The 23,679-nt window shown below is 37.9% G+C and overlaps 1 protein-coding gene across 2 annotated transcripts in view; it reads right to left on the bottom strand.

Annotated features, from left to right (window-relative positions):
- The window catches only part of mrvi1 (murine retrovirus integration site 1 homolog), a 75,874-nt gene that overhangs the window by 26,573 nt on the left and 25,622 nt on the right, over nt 1-23,679 (bottom strand). For both annotated transcript variants that reach the window (XM_072913360.1, XM_061963995.2), the window contains 10 exons: nt 11,303-11,497; nt 7,493-7,599; nt 7,348-7,409; nt 7,086-7,259; nt 6,882-6,928; nt 3,573-3,629; nt 2,999-3,409; nt 2,833-2,911; nt 1,197-1,314; nt 1,077-1,107 (listed from right to left, as the gene is read on the bottom strand). In XM_072913360.1, the coding sequence (XP_072769461.1) occupies nt 1,077-1,107; nt 1,197-1,314; nt 2,833-2,911; nt 2,999-3,409; nt 3,573-3,629; nt 6,882-6,928; nt 7,086-7,259; nt 7,348-7,409; nt 7,493-7,599; nt 11,303-11,497 (1,281 nt within the window). The remainder of the gene's footprint in view (nt 1-1,076; nt 1,108-1,196; nt 1,315-2,832; nt 2,912-2,998; nt 3,410-3,572; nt 3,630-6,881; nt 6,929-7,085; nt 7,260-7,347; nt 7,410-7,492; nt 7,600-11,302; nt 11,498-23,679) is intronic.

The raw sequence follows: 23,679 nt of genomic DNA on the forward strand, positions 1-23,679 counted from the left end.
TGTCTTCCTATTCCGTAAAGCGTGAATATTTGTCTAATTCGGGTAAAGACGGGGGATTTTTTTGCAATACGTGGCAGCTTAGTATGAAGGGTCAAATGGGACAGATCAAATAAATAAATCTTTAATTGTTTAAATGTGTCAATAATTACATTTTGAATTAAATACATAAATATGTGTCATTAATTTGTAAAATTAAATATATTTATTTAACTATTTTAATTAATTATTTCACTATTTAATAAATTATTTAATTATTTAAATGCTATTCAGTATTTTATTTCAGGATTTAATTAAAACTTTTTCATGATTTGAATAAATATTTCACGATTTTATTATTATTTGGTTTAATTAAATATTGTATTTATTTCATGAGTCTGTGGGTCAGCAGTTCATGAATTTATTTTATTCTTCATACTCAGCAGTTAAAGTCAGTGGATGGGTCCTAACACCTGATTGCTTACCAGGCACTTTCCCTTGCCTGTGCAACTTTGACCAGAGGTCAAAAGTGTGGAAATAACTCCAACAACTTCAACAAAATCTTATACTTTAACTGCTACATGCTCTGGGTCAACACTTTTTAGAAAAAGGTCCAAGATATTTACCACCAACTACCAAAAAATACGTTGAACGGATAAAATACATTTATGAAGTGCTGCAACATAGGTTCATGAAATTAAATAATAAACAATTTAAAAATATTACTTCGCAAAATGTTTAAATCATGAAATATGTAATCAAATAGTGAAATAATGAAATCGGAAATTAAATGTACTTTTACAAAAGATACATTAATGACAAATTTAGTAAAACATTTGTTATTAACTACTGTAATTTACTGTAGAATTAATTAATGACACATTTAGGTAATTATTTGAGTATATAATTAAAATTGTATTAAATTGTGTCCCATTTGACCCTTCATAGCTTAGCGGCAAGTACAATATAGTGCCAAACAGAAGCGAAGACAGTACCAATGTAATGAAGTCAAAAGTTGTAAATCTGATATTAATAACAGCCTATTTGAATATAAGCAGGATCATTTTATATTTGAAAAGTTGAAAAGATTAGACACCAACCTCAACTTCCTTTTCCGTGAGCGGAGGTGGACTGGAATGAAATGAAAGACAACAGGTATGGTAGAGCACAGTATGGTAAAAAACAACAACAACCTAAGCTGCTATTGATGGGAAACACACCAGCCTGGGAGGCCACGGTGAAGTTTGAGTTTTCTTAACATGACGTCAGAGATGTTTGGCATGGCGTCAGACTTGGCTTCATCGCTGCTGGTTGTCGAGTGTGAAGAGGAAGCAGGTCCTGCAGACACATGATAATGTCTCATGAAAATCATCTGTGATGTTGATGTACGCATGTCTATATCACAGGTTACTTGGGGTAACGTACAGCTCACATTTCAAATATTGTCCCCGAAAAAGGCACAGATAGTTTTATTGGAGTCCAATAATCATCCCTCAACTAGGTTGAACCATGATGCACAGAAACTGACTGGTAAATACAAGATTATTCTTGGGCTGTCAAAATGAACACTATTAATTGAATTAATCCACCATCATTATTAATCTGATAAAATGTGTAACTCATGACTCAAAATCCCTAAAATGTCTCTGGGAAGGCATTCTGGGCAGTTTGTCCAAGTAGTGTTGCTATCATGCATGTACAAACGGGCATTTGATCCGGTAGTGTCATGCTGTAGAAGCAAGCAAGTCAATATGGAAGACACTCAACAGCACGTTGGTCCTCTCCATGGGAAATTAGAGCAAAAAAAATATGACGGAACAGTCAACCAACATTGGACGTGATCTACTGAAGTTTTGCGTGTATCAAAGCATGTGCAAACTTCATAGCACACCGACTACTGAACTCATGCAGGATTAAATCTCTTAAAGTGGAACTGCACTTTTTTGGGGGAATGTTGTCTATCATTCACAATCTTTATGAGAGACAAGAAGACAAAGGTTTTAAAAAAAATGTGCATTCTAACATGTAAAAATCAGGTTGTTTTAGGAGGCGAGCAATGCAGCTAATGGGAGCAATCAAATCTACCTCTAAATCACTTTAAAAATGCATTCAAAAACAGTCAACAATACTTCATTCACGTTCTGTAACCTGTATAATAACCAAGCTGTAGCGACATTGTTATTGTAAGAGCGAACACTGAGGAACTCCTTTTCCAGCAGAGTAACACATCAGCATGCTTCGGTATTAGCCGTAAAAGCTAACTACGGCGAGAGATAAGATAGCTTATGCGTCAGCACCCGATTCATGTTTGAGTTTGTAATGCACAACACTGCGATAAGACACCAATCTGTACTGACTGAAAAACATGAACAATCGTATTCACACACTAGAGCCAATATAGTGTTGCCAATCAACCTATCCCCAGGTGCATGTCTTTGGAGGTGGGAGGAAGCCGGAGTACCCGGAGGGAACCCATGCAGTCACGGGGAGAACATGCAAACTCAACACAGAAAGACCCGTCCCAGAAATCGAACCCTTCTTGCTGTAAGGCACAAGCTCTAGATATAATTGTATCCCCTTCTTCTTGACTCTTGTTTCTCATGCAACATTTAATTGTGACGCTCAAAATGAATCCACAATAACACTAATTTAGTTGTTTATTTCTCATTGTGTCCTATATGAAAAAAACAATTTGATTGTCCAGAGTTGGCCATAAATTGGTGTTGCAAAGGGAAAGAAACATAATCATCATGACCAGATTTTCCCAGCAATTCAGGAAGTGCACACCCTGAAACATTCTGTTGCCAAAGTACTTTTGGGTCTTGCATGAGCAAAAAGCCAAACAATAGCAGTCACCTTTTTCCTGTTCCACAGCTTCACTCAATTCCGGTAACTTGGATCCGCCTATGCTTTGGTTACGCATCAGCTTGTGCTCCTGTGGACACACACACATTAAAAGACACACAAGCACAATAATTTGATCGGCAATCGAGGCAGTGTTTAGGTTCAATCAGTGTTCTACCTCTCTGAATTTAGACAGTTTGGGCATCGTAAGCTCCTTGAGACCTGAGGATTTAAAGACGCCATCTCTGGCTTTGTCCGAGTTTGTGTCCTCTGCTCCGTTTCTGGGGTTATTGCCTCCAACAGCATCCCAGGAAACAGCCCTCATTAGTGGTGGAAAGGCTCCAATGGTCTTTATCTCGGCTGTGCAGGGGGCCTGTTGCGTCGGGGGCCGGGGGACGGGCTTGGCGACCCCTGTGGCCGGGGCCTGGTTGGAATTTCGCCCTGAGCCGGCTCCTTCATCGCTTTTATTGGTTCCTTGGGGACTTTTGGGTTCACAGGGTTCTTTTGGAATGGCATAACGTGGCGTTAATGTCCCAGAAGAGACTTTTCTCTTCTCTGTGAGCTTCCAGTCTATCACCAGTCTGCTGCCCTGAGAGTGACCACATCATCACAGTGAATTCATGTACTAGCGCTGTTGCTGAGATCGCTGTACTCAGGATGTTGTTACACTCTTTTACATGACTTACGTAATATTTGGTTTAAGCAAACTTGGTTAACAAAAGGAAATGAAGTGATGGAATGTGTTATCTGACCTCCTGATCCTGAGTCGGCGCATCCGTTTGTCCTCTGACTGAGGCAACATCCAGATGCTGCAGGAGAGGGCGACACAGGCAATGTAGATCAGAAACAGTCAAGTGTACTGTGGCTGGAAAAAGTACTTGATAAGATATTAACAACCTCGTTTTTGTAGCTGAGGTTCATTGTAACAGACAGACAAAGAATATATATATATATTTTTTTTTTTAAACGGTTATAAATTGATTTAATTAATTGGAGATATTTTTAACTTACCAGAAGTATTATTTTATTTTCAAGCAAAAAACAAATGCTCATTGGAACACATTCATTTATTAATTTTTTTTCAGTCATTTAGTACTTTTTATCAAAAAGGTGCTGCTGTTACAAACATTAGTATCAATGGATTGTTGTTTTTTCTAAATAAATTGTCCACTTTAGCCTTCTTTTCTTTAAAATGTCTTCTCTCAAATATAATGTAATTTTTTTTCACTGTCAATATTTCCTTTATAAAGGGTCTCAGTAGGTTTCAGTAAGTCAAATTTTATGAAAAACATTTAAGAACCATTGCACATCCATAAAGTAGTACAAGTTGATCTCTGTACAGTTGCGTGTGTTTGTAGCGTTTTCGCATTTTTTGACAGGAACTTATCCCAGGTTTTGGATTTTTTCATTATGGTTCCATTCACTTTATCACAATGTTTACTGTACAAGCCCTCCACAATGGCTCCATATCCGGGTCCTGACCCGAGTTGTGACTTTAGTGAAAACATAGCTTCAATCATGCAAACATTTAAAAATGAAACTGAGGTTTATGCATTTGTTTTGAATAAAGAGAACATTTTATTTTGAAGACTTATGATAGTCATATTTAAGACTTTAACAACAGTCTTTATAGATTTTAAACAATTTTAAGGCCTTAAATTCAAATTTTTGGATTTTAGACATTTTAAGACTTTTTAAGACGTGGTGGGTACCCTGTTATAATGTCCAGCCACAGATTCTGAGTAGGAGGTTGGAGCTTCTATCATTAGTGTCTTGTGATGTCTTTCCTAGAAGCTGTAAAAATCACCTTTAGACAAATAACAATTCTCTGTCTGTACCACTGACATTATGGGCCTGATTTACTAAGATCCAAATACCACGTGCTAATCAGCGCGTGCAATCCATAAAATAGCTTTTACTATTAGTGGGCACCTTGCGTGTGATCTATTAACGTTGCACGTGCTATTCATAACAGGTGCAGACCACCTTATTTAAATGAGTTTTTTGCGTGAACTACACAGATTTCGCCATGGAGACTCTGAATCTTTTACTGCACATTCATGTTATCATGCCCCTACAAGACATGTACCACTTTTAATGGGCATATTAGAAGCAGTACGGTGCATCCAAAACGAAACCCACATTTTTTGTGCGCTGCAGAGTGGCTGCACTTACTGTGCTCAAAACGCAAATAAATGCATATTTCAATAATATTTTTTCATACAAGAGATATGTTGATAATATATATTCTATGTGGAAAAAATTAACATCATTAAAAAATGCCAGCAGACACCAAAACGCTATACAATTATAAAAGGATGTAGCTAAATAGACGATATCTCTCATATTTTTTAAATTTCTGACAAACCATGCAAAAATGTTGACACACACACACACACACACACACACACACACACACACACACACACACACACACACACACACACACACACACACACACACACACACACACACACACATACACACACACTCTCTGTTTCTCGTCTGTCATTGCGGCCTGAGCATAGCCCGAGCACCAATCCTGCAGCAATGTGTGTAACTGTGTCAGTTTGCACTTAGTTTTCAGAGGTGCTAAATAGTACTCGCTAAATGGTGATGAGTGTTAATAAATCACATTGGATGTGCTTAATAATATGTTTGCATCTTCTCCCCACGGTAATGTGGATGTTTTGCTATCAGCATATATACTGCATATTAATGAAGACAGAGATGTGCAATGGATTGCACGTCTTATTCTGCTCACCTAACAGACGCAATACACTTTGCACACATTTAGTAGATCAGCTTTGTGTGTACAATCAAGTTTTAATACATGCAAACCTTTAGTAAATCAGGCCTTATGTGTCCCATTGCAATATTAGATCAAAGCACTTTGGACATAACTGAGTGTACTTCTTCCCAAAATGATTTTTTGTTTTGCAAAACTCCAAAAAATATGTGTATGATCTAAATTTGAGGAGTCATATTGTCTCCAATTGGGATGATGTATTACAGTTTTTTTTTTACAGTCGCTAGGACACATGTCCCAATACTTAGGTCACTTTTTAAAAACTCTTCACACAGTTCTTCCATACCAACTTTCAGCTCGTCGCATCAGTTCATTTCACTTTCAAAATGCACTAAAAGTAGCAAATCACTTCATACATGTCTTAAATCAACTCAGTCTTCCAGAACACTAACACAGGTTGACAGACAACAAACACACTTTTTCACCCACAAAAAAATGATCTAAAAAACACTAACAACAGTTGGCATTTGACAATGTTTTCTTGTGTAAAACAAGGACATCTCTGTTTATAATTCACAACAAAATATATGTTACTGGAATGAATCAGACTTGATGCAGAATGCTTCAATATATTTGATGTCTTTTATTATTTGTTATTTTTTTTGCACTGAGTAATTCCAACATACAATAATTTGTAAACACACCATCCACTACTCAGCAGTTGTCTCATTTTGTAATGAAATTGAAAGAGTAACACCTGTGTAGATGTTCATCTACAATGAGAATCAGCTGTGGTTGGTGGAATTGTCCAATTGTTTTTATAGCATCTAATTTTACCATTTAAAATATATTTCATAAAAATATTACTGTGGAATTGTAGCAAATTGCTGTCTTATTCAAGTTTGTATTTTTATTGTTCTGAACTTAAGTTGAACAGTTTTGAAAACAGTATGTAAGCATGTGCAAATTGGCCTGTAAGTACACAGAGTTTTGGTGGTTGTTGTGTCAAAGTGAGAAAATAATTAATGTAATTTGAAAGATGTACCGTAGTCATTGAATGTATTTTGTGCCAAAACAATGATAATTGATCCTCAGTTTAGCCCATTTATACTTCTGTTGTGCTCACTGTGTGAAGAGTTTTGAAAAAGTGACTTTAAAAAAACTGTAATAATATTTTACTTTGACAATATCAACCAGGTTTTTGCAATTAAACACCCTCCATACTTGTGAGCTAGTGGAAGTCAACTGGGTTTAATTGGAGAGAGTTTTTTTTAGATAAACACTGCAATGTGTTTTAAACTTTAAAGTTTACCTGACTAACAGACTGTGAGCTGCAGTTCACATCAGGGAATCCCAAAACTGGAACAAGAGAAGCAAACAACAGCAATCAGTCATAAAAGTAGATACTCACCTTCAACATGTGCATGAAAGATTAATCAATTCTTAATTGTTTTATTGTGGTTTTGTTGTCGTATAAATATGGTACCCTTTACTCGCCTGTTCCTTTTGTAATTACCTGTGGGAGAGTCGGAAAGGCTGCTGGTAGAACGGCGGCCTCGGCGCATGAGGAAGCGGTCGCTGACCTTTTTGGCTTGTTCCAGAAGCTCCAGATTCTTCTGGCGATCCTCCTCAGAGAGCTGCATCTCCGGCAGCTTATCCTTCACCAGATCGATCACATGACCTGTACTGTCTAAGACAGGCCGTACAAGCAGTTACCATTTTCACTACTTTTTTTTCCAGAAAAAAGTTGTTTTTGTGTATTACAGCACGCTACCTACCAACTGTGGTGATTGGTCCTCCCGTGGAGTTTCTGGCCAGACGACATCTGGGACTGTGTGGCCTACAACAAAAAAACAACAGCAATCCAAACTCATAGATGCTGTTGTAGTTAGACATATGTTGTAAATTAAAGATGGCTCTCACCTGGCCTGCTGTAGAGGACGTCCATCTTGTTGGACAATGGAAGCCTGCTGTGGGTAGATGATCGTGGGACCAGTCATTTCTACAGCTACACTCTCACCAGCTGGACACTGTGTAGAAAAGCACCAACACAAAGGAACATTAATGCAACATATATGACATTTGAGAGTATAAACCCTGGAGATTTTACAATAATATAACAGTAGATTTTGGATTGTGTGGTCTCAGTCAAGCCTTGTGTCAACATATGTTTGTGAAAGTAGCTAATAAGTGCAGATCACATGGTAGATATGTTGATTAAATGTATCTAGAACAGGGGTAGGCAAAAAAATGAATAATAGAAACATAAAATAGTATAAATAGTATTTGTCCATTAAACTGTGTTTTAAATATATCTTCTCGATTAAGCACAATCGTGTTTTTTATTTATTTATCATCAATGTGCTTTACAAAGCACTACATTTGCACACAAACTTTACATTAGGTTTCTGGGTCTTCATTAATGTATTTCTTGTAAAGTGTTTAAAAATGAGTATGGAAGCTGGACAAATAAGATGCCAAAAACCAACCACCTTCATGTGGTATTGGACAGAAAGGAGGACCTTTTTTCACCTCCACAATGTAAATTCGAAAAAACTGTGAATCCTGTCTGATTCCAATCAATGATCAATAATTTACAGTATATATATATATATATATATATATATATATATATATATATATATATATATATATATATATATATATATATATATATATATATATATATATATATATATATTGTGGATGGATGGATATATATATATATATATATATATATATATATATATATATATATATATATATATATATATATATATATATATATATATAGATATGTATATGTATATGTATATATATATACATAAATTATTGATCATTGATTGGAATCAGACAGGATTCACAGTATTTTCGAATATATATATATATATATATATATATATATATATATATATATATATTGTATATATACTGTACATATGAAGATGCATATTGCTACCATGTTTATCAGTAGGGAAAACAGCCTTTATCTTATTTTCTACTCTTCTCTTTCATTATTGAGTATCTACAAACCCAATCTATTAACGTTACTATTACCCATTTTATATCCTTTTTGTTCTCTACTAGAGTGTGTTAAACACAGGAAGTGAGCAAAGTAACAGGAATTGCTCTGAGGATTGAATTAGTTCTGCTTCTCCCTACTTTTTTCAGACATCTAAATTGTATTAATTTTAAACATATGATGTTCCTAATTTATATTTTTAAACATGTACTTTAAAATAATCTAAATAATTCACAAATAGTGAAAAAGGCAGACTGCGGGGATTATATGCTACTATCGCGGCAATAAAAAAAAGATCGCTTTGGGAATGTGGAGAATATTGTCGAAGGTCAGGAGAAAGAAAAATTAACAGAAGTTAATACATTTAGTCATTTTGTATTTATGAAGATGCAAATACATTTGAACAAATATAATTATTTGGATACAATAAATATGCATAATGTTATACAACTTTGAAACATGAGACCTGATGTGCTTAAAGGTGTCCGTTTTAAGGATTTTGGATTTGAACAAAATGCTATCTCAATGCTAAAAGCGAGGTTGCATGTATTCGTTGTAATTACTGAAGATACTTTTTGTCACACTCTTGTGACTGTTTTGGACTTGTGTTGTTTTTTTCTGTTTGTGTAGTGTTTAGGTTCCTTTCCAGTACTCCTATTTTGTAGTTTCACTTCCCCTTTCCGCTCCCACACCTGTCATTGATTGGCAACCGGGACAGACCTGTACCCGGTTGCCAATCATTCTCCTATTTCAGTCAGCGTCGGATCATTGCCTATTGCGCTACTATGCCGATTGCCTAATGCCTATTGTTTTGCTTCATGCTTCACGAACGCGTGATGCTCCCTATTAACAAAATAAGTTCCGTGACTTGTGCCCTTACTTTTACACCGGCCTTCTTTTGTTCCTTTTTTTACTCCTCGTTATGTGTTCTCCCACTCCCTTGTGAATGCAATTCCTTTTGTTTACATTAAAGAATATTATTTTACTCACCGTCTGCCTATCGCATCTTAGTATCATGCCGCTAAAGCAGCCTTCAAGCTCATGACAACTTTCAAAAGTCTTGGGGATTCTGTAATTGTGTGCATGGCCAAACTGATAATTTCAATAACTGTGAGAATATGAAGCCTGTGTTGAAAGATTCATGCAATATATCTATATATATATATATATATATATATATATATATATATATATATATATATATATATATATATATATATATATATATATATATATATATATATATACAATTGTTAACTGCTGACAATTGTCATTCTTGATCAGATTATTCTCACTTTTCAATTTCGATTTGGTAACAGTTTTAGGGTCAGTCAGGGTGTATTTTGAAGTGAAATTGGCCAGTCGGAGTCTCCTCATTCATCTTTGCACAAACGTATGCATTGACCTGATCACTGAACGTTGAAGGGAGAATATTTTTTTCTCCAAAGCGTTATTTGTTTAATCTCTAATAAAGCTCACCTAGTCGTTGGCGGTTTTCAGATTCACCATCTTGTATTTATTTTACATTGTGATTGTTTGGTGCAAAGAAATACAATTCCCTCGTGGCCACATGTAAAGGGAGACATTGTGCTTCCTCCGGCTCCTTACAAAATGTCTGTCCTTTCTTTCTCCCCGAAACCTGATATACTTCTCTAAAGGGGGGTTGGGTTGTCTTTGTCCAGTTTGATTCCGGTTTCCATGGTAACTTCTCCTCCACTGGCTTATCTGGATGATTATTGCCACTCACAAATACCGTACACCCTCGTTTCAGGGCTCTATTGTGTGACCTTGTATATGTGAGGTACTTTAAAACTAACCATTTATACTAATACATAATGATATACTATACTAATCATATGATGGTATGCAGAATTATGATGGGAAGATTGATATATTAATTTAATTAGGTATATGTGTATGCTAGCAATATATGTAGTAAGCATTAAAAATATTCAAATCCTTCACAAACATATAACAGCCTGCGCCACCTTTTAGGTAACCAGCCACGGTCAAAATAAATTGTGTAATTAATCTGTGTCTATACATTATTAATGCAATATGTTTTGTGATTAATCACGAGTCGTTAAGTAGTTATTTTTGAAAGCCCTGAAAATAATATATTTTTCTGTAGTACTTGCCTACAAAATAACTTGTAAAGATTAGCTGTATTATCATTATTATTATATTTGTATAGATTATGTGATTTGTATTTAATTGTAATTAAGAATGCAGTTGTTGTGGGTGTCATTGTGATATTATATACTGTATCATAGCTTCTCAGCACTTCTGTAATCAAAATAGTTACACCCCTTACAAATGCAGGTATGTAATTATTGGTACATTTCTATCTTCTGTGATTTTCACTTACCAATGATACATCTTGAATCCATTATTTAGATCTACATCAAAGTTTAATTGGCCCTTTGGAATGGAACCCATTCTACACGTTTTTCTGTATAAATCTTTTGAGTTATGCTGGCAAAAAGCCTTGGGAGGAAATACTGTAAAAGCATCCTTGCAAGGCATTCCTCAATGCTTTCAAGAGGAGAAAAAGCACACCTTTTTTGGGAAGAGAAGCCTTGATGGTAACACTGAGAGCTTCCTACAACCGTGGCCAACTAGATTACTCAACTGCACCCTTTATAGACTCACATGCTTTGGCCTAATACAGTACGTGCACTTCAAAGGGGAACACAGTGTCGTGTACTCACTGTACTGGGAGAGCTTGAAGAACTGTCCAACTCCTCTGGGGAGTCTTCCTCTTCCTCAGGCAGTGTGGGCATGGTAGGGAGCAGGCAGGGGCGGGAGCGGGTGAGGGGGAAAACAAATGCACCCTCAGCAGTGCAGTCGTCTTTGGCGTTTTGGTGAAAAAGTGTTCTTTCTCTCTGTTGCACCTTATTTTGGACCTGCAAAAACACATAGAATTTACACAGGTTCCACAACTGATAGTGTTTTTATGGTTTGCAAAAACACAGAAATTAGAGTTAAGTATTAGTACAAAACCAGTAATGCTAAAGAGGGTGGAATACTACCACTTTATAAACAAATACTAAAATATCCCCATTGGCAACATGTGCAACAAGCTGTTGCTAATTGACAAGATACAAAAGATCTGTTATTAAGTGAGGCTGAACTAATATTGCCTACTCTTCACCAGAGTTATGCTAAATGCCGCTAAATTTAATATTTTATTCTTCAAAGAGTCAGTGATGAGGCAATCTTGACCTTTGGGATCATTTAGCATTAAAAAGGATACATGGATTTACATTTGCTTATTCAGTACCCAAGGGAGACTTCTTAGAATTTTGATTTTACTTGGAAAATGACGCACTAAAAGAGTAATTTTATTCTTCTGGAGTTTGGGTTGATGTACATAAGTGGCTCTTACAGGCTGAATGCAGCAATGAGCTCCACAGGGACAGTGTAAAATAAACACAGAGGCCTTTAGATATACAAAATATAGCAAGTACATCCTGTGTGGGAATCAGACGGTTAGAGTGGGAAGTGTAACCTAACTACAGTGTTGCTTGATCATCAATTTCGCTTAAATTCAGGGACCGTTTAAGTACTGCAGTTTAATTTTGCCATAGAGATGAGCAGAAAAACACCCAAAAACACTGTATTCATTCTTTGTCACTATTCATATTAAAATCACAGTAGGGAATAACTGGACACAGTATGGATCATTTTGAGCTTGCATATAACATGACTTAAAAAATGGGTAAGATAGTGTGCGGAAAACACTGCACTCAACTCTGAACCGTGGCATATTATCTGTGCACCGCAACATGAGGCGTGTCTAGGCTGGTCGACAATTGTGTAAGACCATTGAATAGTGAAAGCGTGACAGCATGAAAACATGAGAGCATGTCGAAAATACAGGTCGCTACCATGTTTGGTGCAGTTGAAATACAAATATAAACAATAAATAGCATGTTAAAAAAATAAATACATAAATATCAGTACAAACAGCAGTGCAACAGCAGGGTAAGCTATTGGGACAGATTTAATATCTTAATGGCGCACGGGTAAAAACTGTTTTTAACTCTCTTTGTCGTGCTTTTGTGTGAATGAAATCACTTCCCTGATGGCAGCAGGTTGAACAAGTGCTAACCAGGGTGAGAACTGTCTGCAAGAATTTTATTGGCAGCGAGATCGAGCAGAGGGAGGCCGATAATCTTCTCCGCAGTCCTGGTCACCCTCTGCAGGGCCTTACTGTCTGCAGCAGAGCAGGCAGCAAACCACGCAGTTACACAGGACATCAACACTGGCTTCATGGTGGCCCGATAAAAAGATTCCTGCAATTTCTTCTCAAGTTGGTTCCTCTGCAGCATACGTAGGAAGTAAACATTCTGCCGTGCCTTTTCGACCATTGCTGAAGTGTTCACAGTCCATGTGAGGATCTCCGAGATATATGTTCCCAGGAACTTAAATGAGGTCATAGTCTCCACACATACTCCATTTACTACAGGTGTGGAGCATGTTCCCCTCTGTCTCCTAATATCAATGACCATCCCCTTGATCTTTGTGGTGTTCAGCCTCAGGTTATTTTTTGTGTACAACCGTGCCAGCGCCTGTATTTCCTCTCTGTAGGCTCTTTTATCAACCCCCATGATCAGGCCCACCACATTTATGATGTAGTCGGCAAACTTGAAGACGGAAGAATGGGGACGCAGTCATACATATATAGACCGTACAGGAGGTGGCTCAACATGCAGCCTGACTGACAGAGTAGATGAGCATATTTGACCCACTTTAACAACCTCAGGTCGGTTGGTCAGAGAGTTTTTTTTTTATTATCCAAGAACAGGTCAGCTTCTCCACCTGGATGTCAGGGATGATGGTATTAAGGCCAAGCTCGACGAACAGCTCAACAAACAGCATCCTGACATAGGTATCCGGGAGTTCCAGATGTTTCACAGTTGTGGAGAGCAGTGGCGATTGTGTCCTCTGTCGACCGGTTTGGCCTGTAGGCCAACTGGGGCAGATCCAAGTTCTGGGAAAGGCAGGTTTGGATATTTTGGAGAACAAGCCTTTCAAACACTTCATAACCACAAACATCAGAGCCACTGGTCTGTATTTAGGTCTTTTATGCCTGTCCTCTTGGGGACTGGGATGACAGTGGCTGCCTTAAGACTGGGCAGCACTTGGACTTGTGCCAGGGATTAAATGAATATCCCTGTCAGGGACACAGTTGCAGCGATTATCTTTTCAAACACGTCTGTTTCGGCGAAGTACATCCATCCTCTTCTTCAATTTCTTTGTTCCTGAATTTTTTTCCCCCTGTGTGCTGTTGTTTGTAACAGGAGCAAGAAGCCCCTCTTACTAGGGCTGGATAATTATTCTAATTTCAATTTTGATTTTGATTAAGGCTTCTCACGATTATGAGAAATAAAAAGAAAAAAATACGATTCATGGGCCGCGCAACGTGCATACAAATTCCTGAGCTTGCGACAGTGAAACAGATGATGAGCGAATGAGTGAAAAAAGACAAGTTTGAGATGTCACCGTGGTTGCTACTTTTGATCTGATTACATCCATCCATCCATCTTTTTTCTACCACTTGTCCTTCTCGGGGTCGCAGGGGTGGCTGGAGCCTATCCCACTTGCATTCGGGCGGAAGGCGGGGTACACCCTGGACAAGTCGCCACCTCATCACAGGGCCAACACAGATAGACAGACAACATTCACACTCACAGTCACACACTAGGGCCCATTTGGTGTTGCCAATCAACCTAAGCTCAGGTGCATGTCTTTGATTTATTTATTTAATAATCATCAAACTCAACAAAAAAGAAAGGCATATGATTTCCATCCATTTTCTACTGCTTGTCCATTTTGGTGTCTCAGGGGTGCTGGAGCCTATCCCAATTGCACTCGGGCGGAAGGCAGGGTACACCCCATCCTGAAATAAACAATGTCAAGATATTCACTTGAAACAGTGACTAAACTACAAAGCTAAAGCTAACACCCACAATACATCTGATCTGCTTGTGTTGTTGTGAACGACATCCTCGATGTAAGATCATGTACAAAAAGCAGTCACAACTTGAGATGCAGCCTTTTTTTTTAACACCCTCAAGTGATTCGCCTCTTTACTCGTCCAGCTGAGAACACCAGCACAGCACACTTCCCCCACATCCGGTCTGACTGCGCTAACAAAATAAAGGTTTCCAAAAATTACCTAACACAAGCAAAATGAACTTAAATCACTTATTGATACAATTACACATTTATTATGCTTTGACCTAAAATATTGGTAAAAATTGTCCAAAGATGTATTGCACCAATAAATGGGAGGATTTTTGCATTTAATTAACAAATATTTTATTAAATTATATTTTCCACAAAAACACACACTCTATGGTGGTAAAATAAGTGTTAAAGGTAAAAAACCTAATTAAAACAAAACGGAAAACATTTTATTGTTGTTTATATAGCTATTGTTATTCAAATTTATTGGTATTGCTATTATTATTATTTTACTTGTTGTAGTTTATTCTTTACTAATTTACATTAAAAAAATGTTCAACTATATTTAAAGTTGAGTTTTGGTGGTACAATAAATATTCATGTTTTCAAATTAATGAATAATCGTGTAATTAATCGGGATTACAATATCAATCGAAATAATCGTGATTATTATTTTTGCCATAATCGTCCAGCCCTACCTCCTACTGAGTCCTCATTGGGGCAGCCCATGCTGTTCCCAGTCAAAAGTCTACTTTAAATATTCATCCATCCATCCATTTTTTACCGCTTGTCCCTCTCGGGGTCACGGGGGTGCTGGAGCCTATCCCAGCAGCAGTCGGGTGGAAGGCGGGGTACACCCTGAACAAGTTGCCACCTCATCGCAGGGCCAACACAGATAGACAGACAACATTCACACTCACATTCACACAATAGGGCCGATTTGCATAATTATAAGGGGGCGTGGTCAGGGCGGTGTTGGGCGTGCCGAGCCATATACACGTCTGCGGTTGATTTCAAGTGTAATGCAAGGTAACAAAGAAATGCTTGGATTTGTGCGTACGAACACTTTCATACATCTGTATTTTTACTAGCGTACGCTATTTTTTGGAAACATTGTACGCCCATTATTTTCGGAAAGCCACGCAACACTTTCTACATCAATCAATCAATCAATCAATCTTTATTTATATAGCCCTAAATCACAAGTGTCGGCCCTTGGCGTTATTGGAGGACGGACGGTTGAGGACTAGGTAGTAAAAGGAGCATCTGGGGTGTGGCTAGTTAACCTGACTCTCGCCAGATCCTTGTAGTTCGCTGAGCTCCACACAAGGATCTGGGACTTCTCAATAGGAGATGTATTTCAGGAGGCGGGGCCTTGTAAAAAAAAAATCATTGTATGTGATTGGATAAACCACTTGTCCGTTATCTTGAATGACGTGCTACTTCAACCACTCACATCCAAATCAACCCGTGACGCTGAAGAGAGCGACGCTGGGAAATCCAAAACAGAACAGCCGACATATTGGATAACGACAGAGCGAAAAGTTATATTAAATATATTATATTATATTAAATATTCGATAGATTCGACAAAACAGTTGCAACATCAATGTCAGCACACGACTCCTCGCTGCGTGCCGCCATTGTTGTTTGAATCCAACAGTCGCTTCGGCGCTACGTCACATCTATGGCGATCCTGATTGGTTCATTATTTTTTGCTGTCTTGAAGGAGTTTGCATTGCCCTCGAGCCCAGATCCTTGTGTTGAGCTCAGCGAACTACAAGGATCTGGCGACAGTCAGGTTAGTGGCTAGTCTGGTTGACTCGGAACAGGCAAAGAAAGGATTGAGTTCCTCCGCGAGCGAGTCTTCTGTGTTGTTGGCTGTTGATGAGTTACTATTGTAGCTCGTCACACCTGCTGTGAGTCTTTGTTGTCCTTCACGTTCCTCCAATTCACTTGGCGGGCCTTGATGCCTCTCCTGAGGTCAGAGAGGTATTGTTCTCTGTCCCCTGAGTGAAAGGCATTTTTTCTGGCCCTCAAAAGTGCCTTGCCACGGTTTTTGGTTAGGATAGACTCCGCTTATCCACAGTGACAATGTCTGTAGTGTCTAATATAAGACAGCACATGTAGTATATCCTAGCTCCAGATGGTCCAACACTGACCATCAAATAGATTTAAAAAAATATATAAATAAAACACGACATCTGAAGCATCAAATAAGTTAATTGTGTGTCCAATCTATTTAAATCTTCCTTTGAACTTGCTTCCCCTTTTTGAAGCAAATATATGCAAATAAGCACAGTACAAATGATCGTACTGTACCTCCACTTTTACATATGCTGCCATGTCTGCTGTTACGTACATAAATGTCTCTCTTTTTCTATGCTGCAATATAATAATGCTTGTTTCAGACACTTGACATTTTGACGTGATATTCAGTAAGCTTCTCAGCTCGTTTATGTCAAACAAGAGGATTTTATTTTTATTTTTATTATGGATCCCCATTAGCTGGTTGCCACAACAACCCACTAGTCTTCCTGTGGTCCACAAACTCAATACAATTACAAGTAAAAGCATATAATTATAACTACACAATACAGAAAAAAAAATAAAAGCATCAATAAGAAAAAAAGCGAACAATTTACAGTCACAGAATAATAATTACCATATAAATATAACTACACAATATACAACCAAACTAAATCATCAACAAGCAAACTAATTTAAAGACTCAGATAAAATATTACTTTCTTTTTAAAAACCTGTTTACTTTCAATGCCGGTGATAATTCGAGGCAGGTTATTCCAGAGCGATACAGATCTATAAATAAAAGATTTTCCGCAAAGCATTCTTCCTAGGACGAGGGGAGGAGACGTTCTAGAACGTGCTGGGACAAAAAGACAGGTGAGTCACTGACGAGGAAACTTGTAAACGACACGGCCATGAGCATAAGTGTCAATTCCTGGAAACATTAGCTCACCCAAAAAAACATGTTTGAGCTTTTCCTTTTTTGCAGGTAATAAAAGTACAATGGTAAATATTTAAATTAATGGTTAGTCCAGACCGCATCCTGTAGATACACATTTTTAGTTTCGATAAGTGAATGAATGAATCAGCAAATATTTTATTTCCCAGCATGGCAATAAAGCAAATGCAGTATTCTTGGCAGAACTACCTTAAATTAGAGATGTAACGTTCACGAACAAGTCGAGTCTTATGAACGGCTCTTTTAAGTGAACGACGAGAACCCATTCACAGTCATGAGCTGTTTGTTTGGGAGCCGTTTTTAAGCAACCTGACTAGACCGCAGTCACACAGACTGAAAAAACACACAAAATGAGTCAGTCGATAGGAACGTAGCAACATTCAGATGCACTTTTCGGGTTTATTGTTTTGTTATGGATTTGTTCAAATGGACCGATGAGAAATTTCACCTTTTCTGACTTATATATGTTCTTACAATGTTGGATACTCATGTTAAACAATGCCAAAGCGTTAAATCGTTTTTGAGTGAGCTTGCACGCAGGTTTGGATGTCTCTGTTCGCAGAGTTTTGCATTTGGGCTACGTCCTGATGTCAGAGCGAGGTGGACGTACTTATTTGGACATATAAATAAAGCTTTCAGCCAGAGGGAGAGGAGCACACATCCCTCTGCGTCAAACTATGAGGAAACACAGAAAAAATAGGATAAAGTACTATCTTTATCTCATCTTGGTATGCACATTATAATACAGATGTACAACATGCAGTGACATAAATGCTGCCAAAAGCAGCAATTTTATGCAAAGTTTGAAACAACATGCTCATTAAAGAAATTAAAGGTTTCATAAAAGTTAAATTAAGGGTTGAATTACTTTTTGTAAGCTTATCACCGGAATATAATACAAACCCCGTTTCCATATGAGTTGGGAAATTGTGTTAGATGTAAATATAAACGGAATACAATGATTTGCAAATCATTTTCAACCAATATTCAGTTGAATATGCTACAAATACAACATATTTGATGTTCAAACTGATAAACATTTTTTTTTTGCAAATAACCATGAACTTTAGAATTTGATGCCAGCAACACGTGACAAAGAAGTTGGGAAAGGTGGCAATAAATACTGATAAAGTTGAGGAATGCTCATCAAACACTTATTTGAAACATCTCACAGGTGTGCAGGCTAATTGGGAACAGGTGGGTGCCATGATTGGGTATAAAAGTAGATTCCATGAAATGCTCAGTCATTCACAAACAAGGATGGGGCGAGGGTCACCACTTTGTCAACAAATGTGTGAGCAAATTGTTAAGAAAAACCTTTCTCAAGCAGCTATTGCAAGGAATTTAGGGATTTCACCATCTACGGTCCGTAATATCATCAAAGGGTTCAGAGAATCTGCAGAAATCACTGCACGTAAGCAGCTAAGCCCGTGACCTTTGATCCCTCAGGCTGTACTGCATCAACAAGCGACATCAGTGTGTAAAGGATATGACCACATGGGCTCAGGAACACTTCAGAAACCCACTGTCAATAACTACAGTTGTTCGCTACATCTGTAAGTGCAAGTTAAAACTCTCCTATGCAAGGCGAACACCATTTATCAACAACACCCAGAAACGCCATCGGCTTTGCTGGGCCTGAGCTCATCTAGGATGGACTGATACAAAGTGGAAAAGCATTCTGTGGTCTGACGAGTCCACATTTCAAATTGTTTTTGGAAACTGTGGACGTCGTGTCCTCCGGACAAAAGAGGAAAAGAACCATCGGGATTGTTATAGGCGCAAAGTTGAAAAGCTGTGATGGTATGGGGGTGTATTAGTGCCCAAGACATGGGTAACTTACACATCTGTGAAGGCGCCATTAATGCTGAAAGGTACATACAGGTTTTGGAGCAACATATATTCGGGGCGGCATGGCGTAGTGGGTAGAGCAACCATGCCAGAAACCTGAGGGTTGCAGGTTCGCTCCCCGCCTATTACCATCCAAAAATCGCTTGCCGTTGTGTCCTTGGGCGGGACACTTCACCCTTTGCCCCCGGTGCCACTCACGCCGGTGTATTAAATGATGAATGATAGGTGGTGGTCGGAGGGGCCGTTGGCGCAAATTGCAGCCACGCTTCCGTCAGTCTACCCCAGGGCAGCTGTGGCTATGAAAGTAGCTTACCACCACCAGGTGTGAATGATTGATGGGTTCTACATGTAAAGCGACTTTGGGTACTTAGAAAAGCGCTATATAAATCCCAGTTATTATTATTATTATTATATGTTGCCATCCAAGCAACGTAACCATGGACGCCCCTGTTTATTTCAGCAAGACAATGCCAAGCCACGTATTACATCAACGTGGCTTCATAGTAAAAGAGTGCGGGTACTAGACTGGCCTGCCTGTAGTCCAGACCTGTCTCTCATTGAAAATGTGTGGCGCATTATGAAGCCTAAAATACCACAACAGATACTCCCGGACTGTTGAACAACTTAAGCTGTACATCAAGTAAGAATGGGAAAGAATTCCACCTGAGAAGCTTAAAAAATGTGTCTCCTCAGTTCCCAAACGTTTACTGAGTGTTGTTAAAAGGAAAGGCCATGTAACACAGTGGTGAACATGCCCTTTCCCAACTACTTTGTCACATGTTGCAGCCATGAAATTCTAAGTTAATTATTATTTGCAAAAAAAAATAAAGTTTATGAGTTTGAACATCAAATATCTTGTCTTTGTAGTGCATTTAGTTGAATATGGGTTGAAAAGGATTTGCAAATCATTGTATTCCGTTTATATTTACATCTAACACAATTTCCCAACTCATATGGAAACGGGGTTTGTACAATGGAACCTCGATTTATGGACCCTTCATTGTTTGAACTTATTGATTCACGAACCCCAAACCCAAAAATATGGTTTGTTATACGAACCTTGTCTACGTGTACAAACGCTTCATCCACCCAGCGCAGCCATTTTGTGCCCGGCAGCACATCCATTGTGAGCGGGCTGATTGATCTTTGTGCTCATTCAGTCAGCTGGTTGTGCTGTTAGCTAAACGATTAGCTTTTATACAGCAGTGTTCTAGTTTTGCTAGCTCAATATGAGTTCCAAAAAAGCAATGGACAAGTGATGTGTGGCTTGAAACATTCAGGAAGTATCCACAGCGTTGTCGACACTGCTTTCTCCCCCTCCTTTCCGCTGCACACCAAGTTAATTAACTCACAAGGCAAAGTGGATTTTATTTTTATTCCTTAAAATGATAGGGATCTGTTAAGCTAAGGATTTTGGTGATTTTAAACTGTGAGTGCAGCACAGGTCTCGTGACAAAGTGTGCGTGGGTGTGTCAGCAGGGCAATTACAAATGAACAGGATAGCTCAGCTTGTTGATTTTGTTTTGACTTTGCTATTAAATAGAAAGTTGATCCATCAACCCCTTGTTATGTTTGATATTCAGTACTGTGTAGCACTTTATATTGTGTTCAAAGTGTACAAACGTTCACTAAAATATGGACTTTTGTTGAGGCTAAAACCCATTATTTATGTTTATATTGTGTACTATGGAGTGATTTTCTCATATACACAATCTTTTTTATTTATGAACCCTGTTCAAGAACCGATTAAACTTGTAAATCGAGGTTCCACTGTACCTTCCAAGTATCCCCCCTTAGGATGTTTCAGCCTATATTGTTTTTATAAATTAGATTGGTCAGTCAAATTTAGCTTTTATTGACAATAATCAGAAAAATAGCAAATTTCATGTTGAAGTGAAAAACAGGTTTTTACAAACGTCAATTAGTCTTTGCATAAATATCCACCCACTTAAAAGGGATGGATCTAATTTAACTGCTGTGTGACAGATCCCTAATGTATGTCAAGTCCTTGTAATATGAAAACATGTCCAGTCTCTGGTTTTCTAGTATTCTTGCTGCAAGTGCAACATGAAAACACAAGAGCACTTCAATCACCTCAAGAGAAAAGCACAATGAAAGTTTACAACAGGAGATGGTGAGAAGAAAACTTCCAATTCACAAAGCATCCCAAAGACTTCAGTTCAATCCATGATTAAGAAAATAAAGGATATCACATTTTTCTAAATCTGCCTATAGTTTACAATAGTCACAAACTGAGTGGAAGAAGAAGACTAATGGGGAGACCACTAAGACGCTTACAACCATTTCGAAGGGTTTAAGTGCTTCAGAGGTTCAAATGGGATAGACTGTTCATGCTATTGAAAAGGTTATTTACATTCAGTCCGTCCAGGATTTAACTGGCTTTTTTTGTGATTGTTACGGCCAAAAATGCGGCAGCTTTTTTAGGTAGTTGAGGCAAAAGTTGGCTTATTTTGTTCAATAACATTGAATTCACTTGTGATTTTTTAATTTGTTATCGATGGTTTAAGTCTTCTTTATAACCTAAACCTTGAAAAGGCACATGATTTTTTTTTAAAACTGCAAACAAATACTGTGTTGTTTTACTCGTTTTATACCACACAGACTTAAAAGTAGACACTAAGCACATTCTCAGAGCTCACTTTCAAATTTCGGTGCTGTTTTAATTATTTACAACTAATAACAAGTAAAAATGATAATTATTGAAAGAAACACCACCAAAGGCTTTCTTAATGCCCACTGTTGTCTATAAGTTGCAAACATTCGCCATATTTATTTTACGCTTGAAAAGTGTTTGTCCATCTCAAATATTCATTAATGTTCCAACACATTGACCCTTGCACGTTAAGAGCATTTTTTTGTGAGTTGTTGAAAGCAATCTATAGCAGTAATTTTTGTCCGTAAATAAGAGTGGATGAGAGATTATCCATCCATCCATCCATTTTCTACCGCTTATTCCCTTTGGGGTCGCGGGGGGCGCTGGAGCCTATCACACATTAATAGCTTGGCCATGTGAATGCTGCCTCTTTGCTAGGTCAGCATTGCAAATGAAAATGTTTTATTAATTGTCTTACTCTTGATAAATAAATGTTAAATAAGTATCTGTAATTACATGTAAACTAGGAACTACATTTTCATACAGTATACTGCATTACTCAGAAGGCTACAGTGACATGATGTAGACAGAAACAGGAAGTAGGTCTAGGCAGAAAGACAACAATTGTATCGTTTAAGCAATAAAGAGTTTATATTTTGTTACACGTTGCTGTTCTTGCTTCGTTAAACAAGAAACAAACATAAGATTTGATTTGACAGTTGACGTGGGTGTTTGAGGGCCGCTCAGTGACACATTCGAATGGAGACAAGGACGCTGATTGGCCAAAATGTGTGGGGAAGTTGCGGCCATTGGACGAAGTTGCAAGGTGACAGGTCATGCATAGTTGAATTTGCGTGAATTGCTGCAATCGCAAAATCCTGGAGTAACTGACTGTCTGAAGCGGAAAGCAAAGACAAATAAATTGATTAAAAAAAACCTCAAATAAAATCTCACTTGGAATATGCTTGAATGCAGAAGAAGGTTTTTGTGATCTGATGAGACAAAAAAGAGCTTTTGGCCATAAATCTGACCTACTGCCCTCGGTAATGGCACCATTCCCAAATTATGTGGGCTCTATTGATAACCTCACTAACAACTTTGATGATGCCCTGCGCGAAACCATAGATAGTATAGCACCGCTAAAGCTAAAAAGGGCCCATAAAAGGTGCACCCCATGATTTACAGAAGAAACTAGAGCTCATAAACTATCATGTAGAAAGCTAGAACGCAAATGGCGCGCAACTAAACTTAAGGTTTTCCATCAAGCATGGAATGATAGTTTAATAACTTATTTATAATAACTTATAGGCATGCTTACCTTAGCTAAAGCTCAATATTACTCAAATCTCATCCGCCTCAACAAAAACGATCCTAAATTTTTGTTTAGTACAGTAGCATCGCTAACCCAACAAGGGACTCCTCCCGGTAGCTCCATCCACTCGGCAGATGACTTTATGAATTTCTTTAATAAGAAAATTGAACTCATTAGAAAGGAGATTAAAGACAACACATCACAGCTACAATTGGGTTCTATTAACACAGATACGACTGTATATACGACGGATACCGCCCTCCAAAATAGTCTCTCTCTTTTCTATGAAATAACATTAGAGGAATTATTACGGCGTGTAAGTGGGATAAAACAAATAACATGTTTACTTGAC

Source organism: Nerophis lumbriciformis, linkage group LG06 (genome assembly GCF_033978685.3).
Source record: "Nerophis lumbriciformis linkage group LG06, RoL_Nlum_v2.1, whole genome shotgun sequence".
In the NCBI taxonomy this organism is placed as follows: Eukaryota; Metazoa; Chordata; class Actinopteri; order Syngnathiformes; family Syngnathidae; genus Nerophis; species Nerophis lumbriciformis.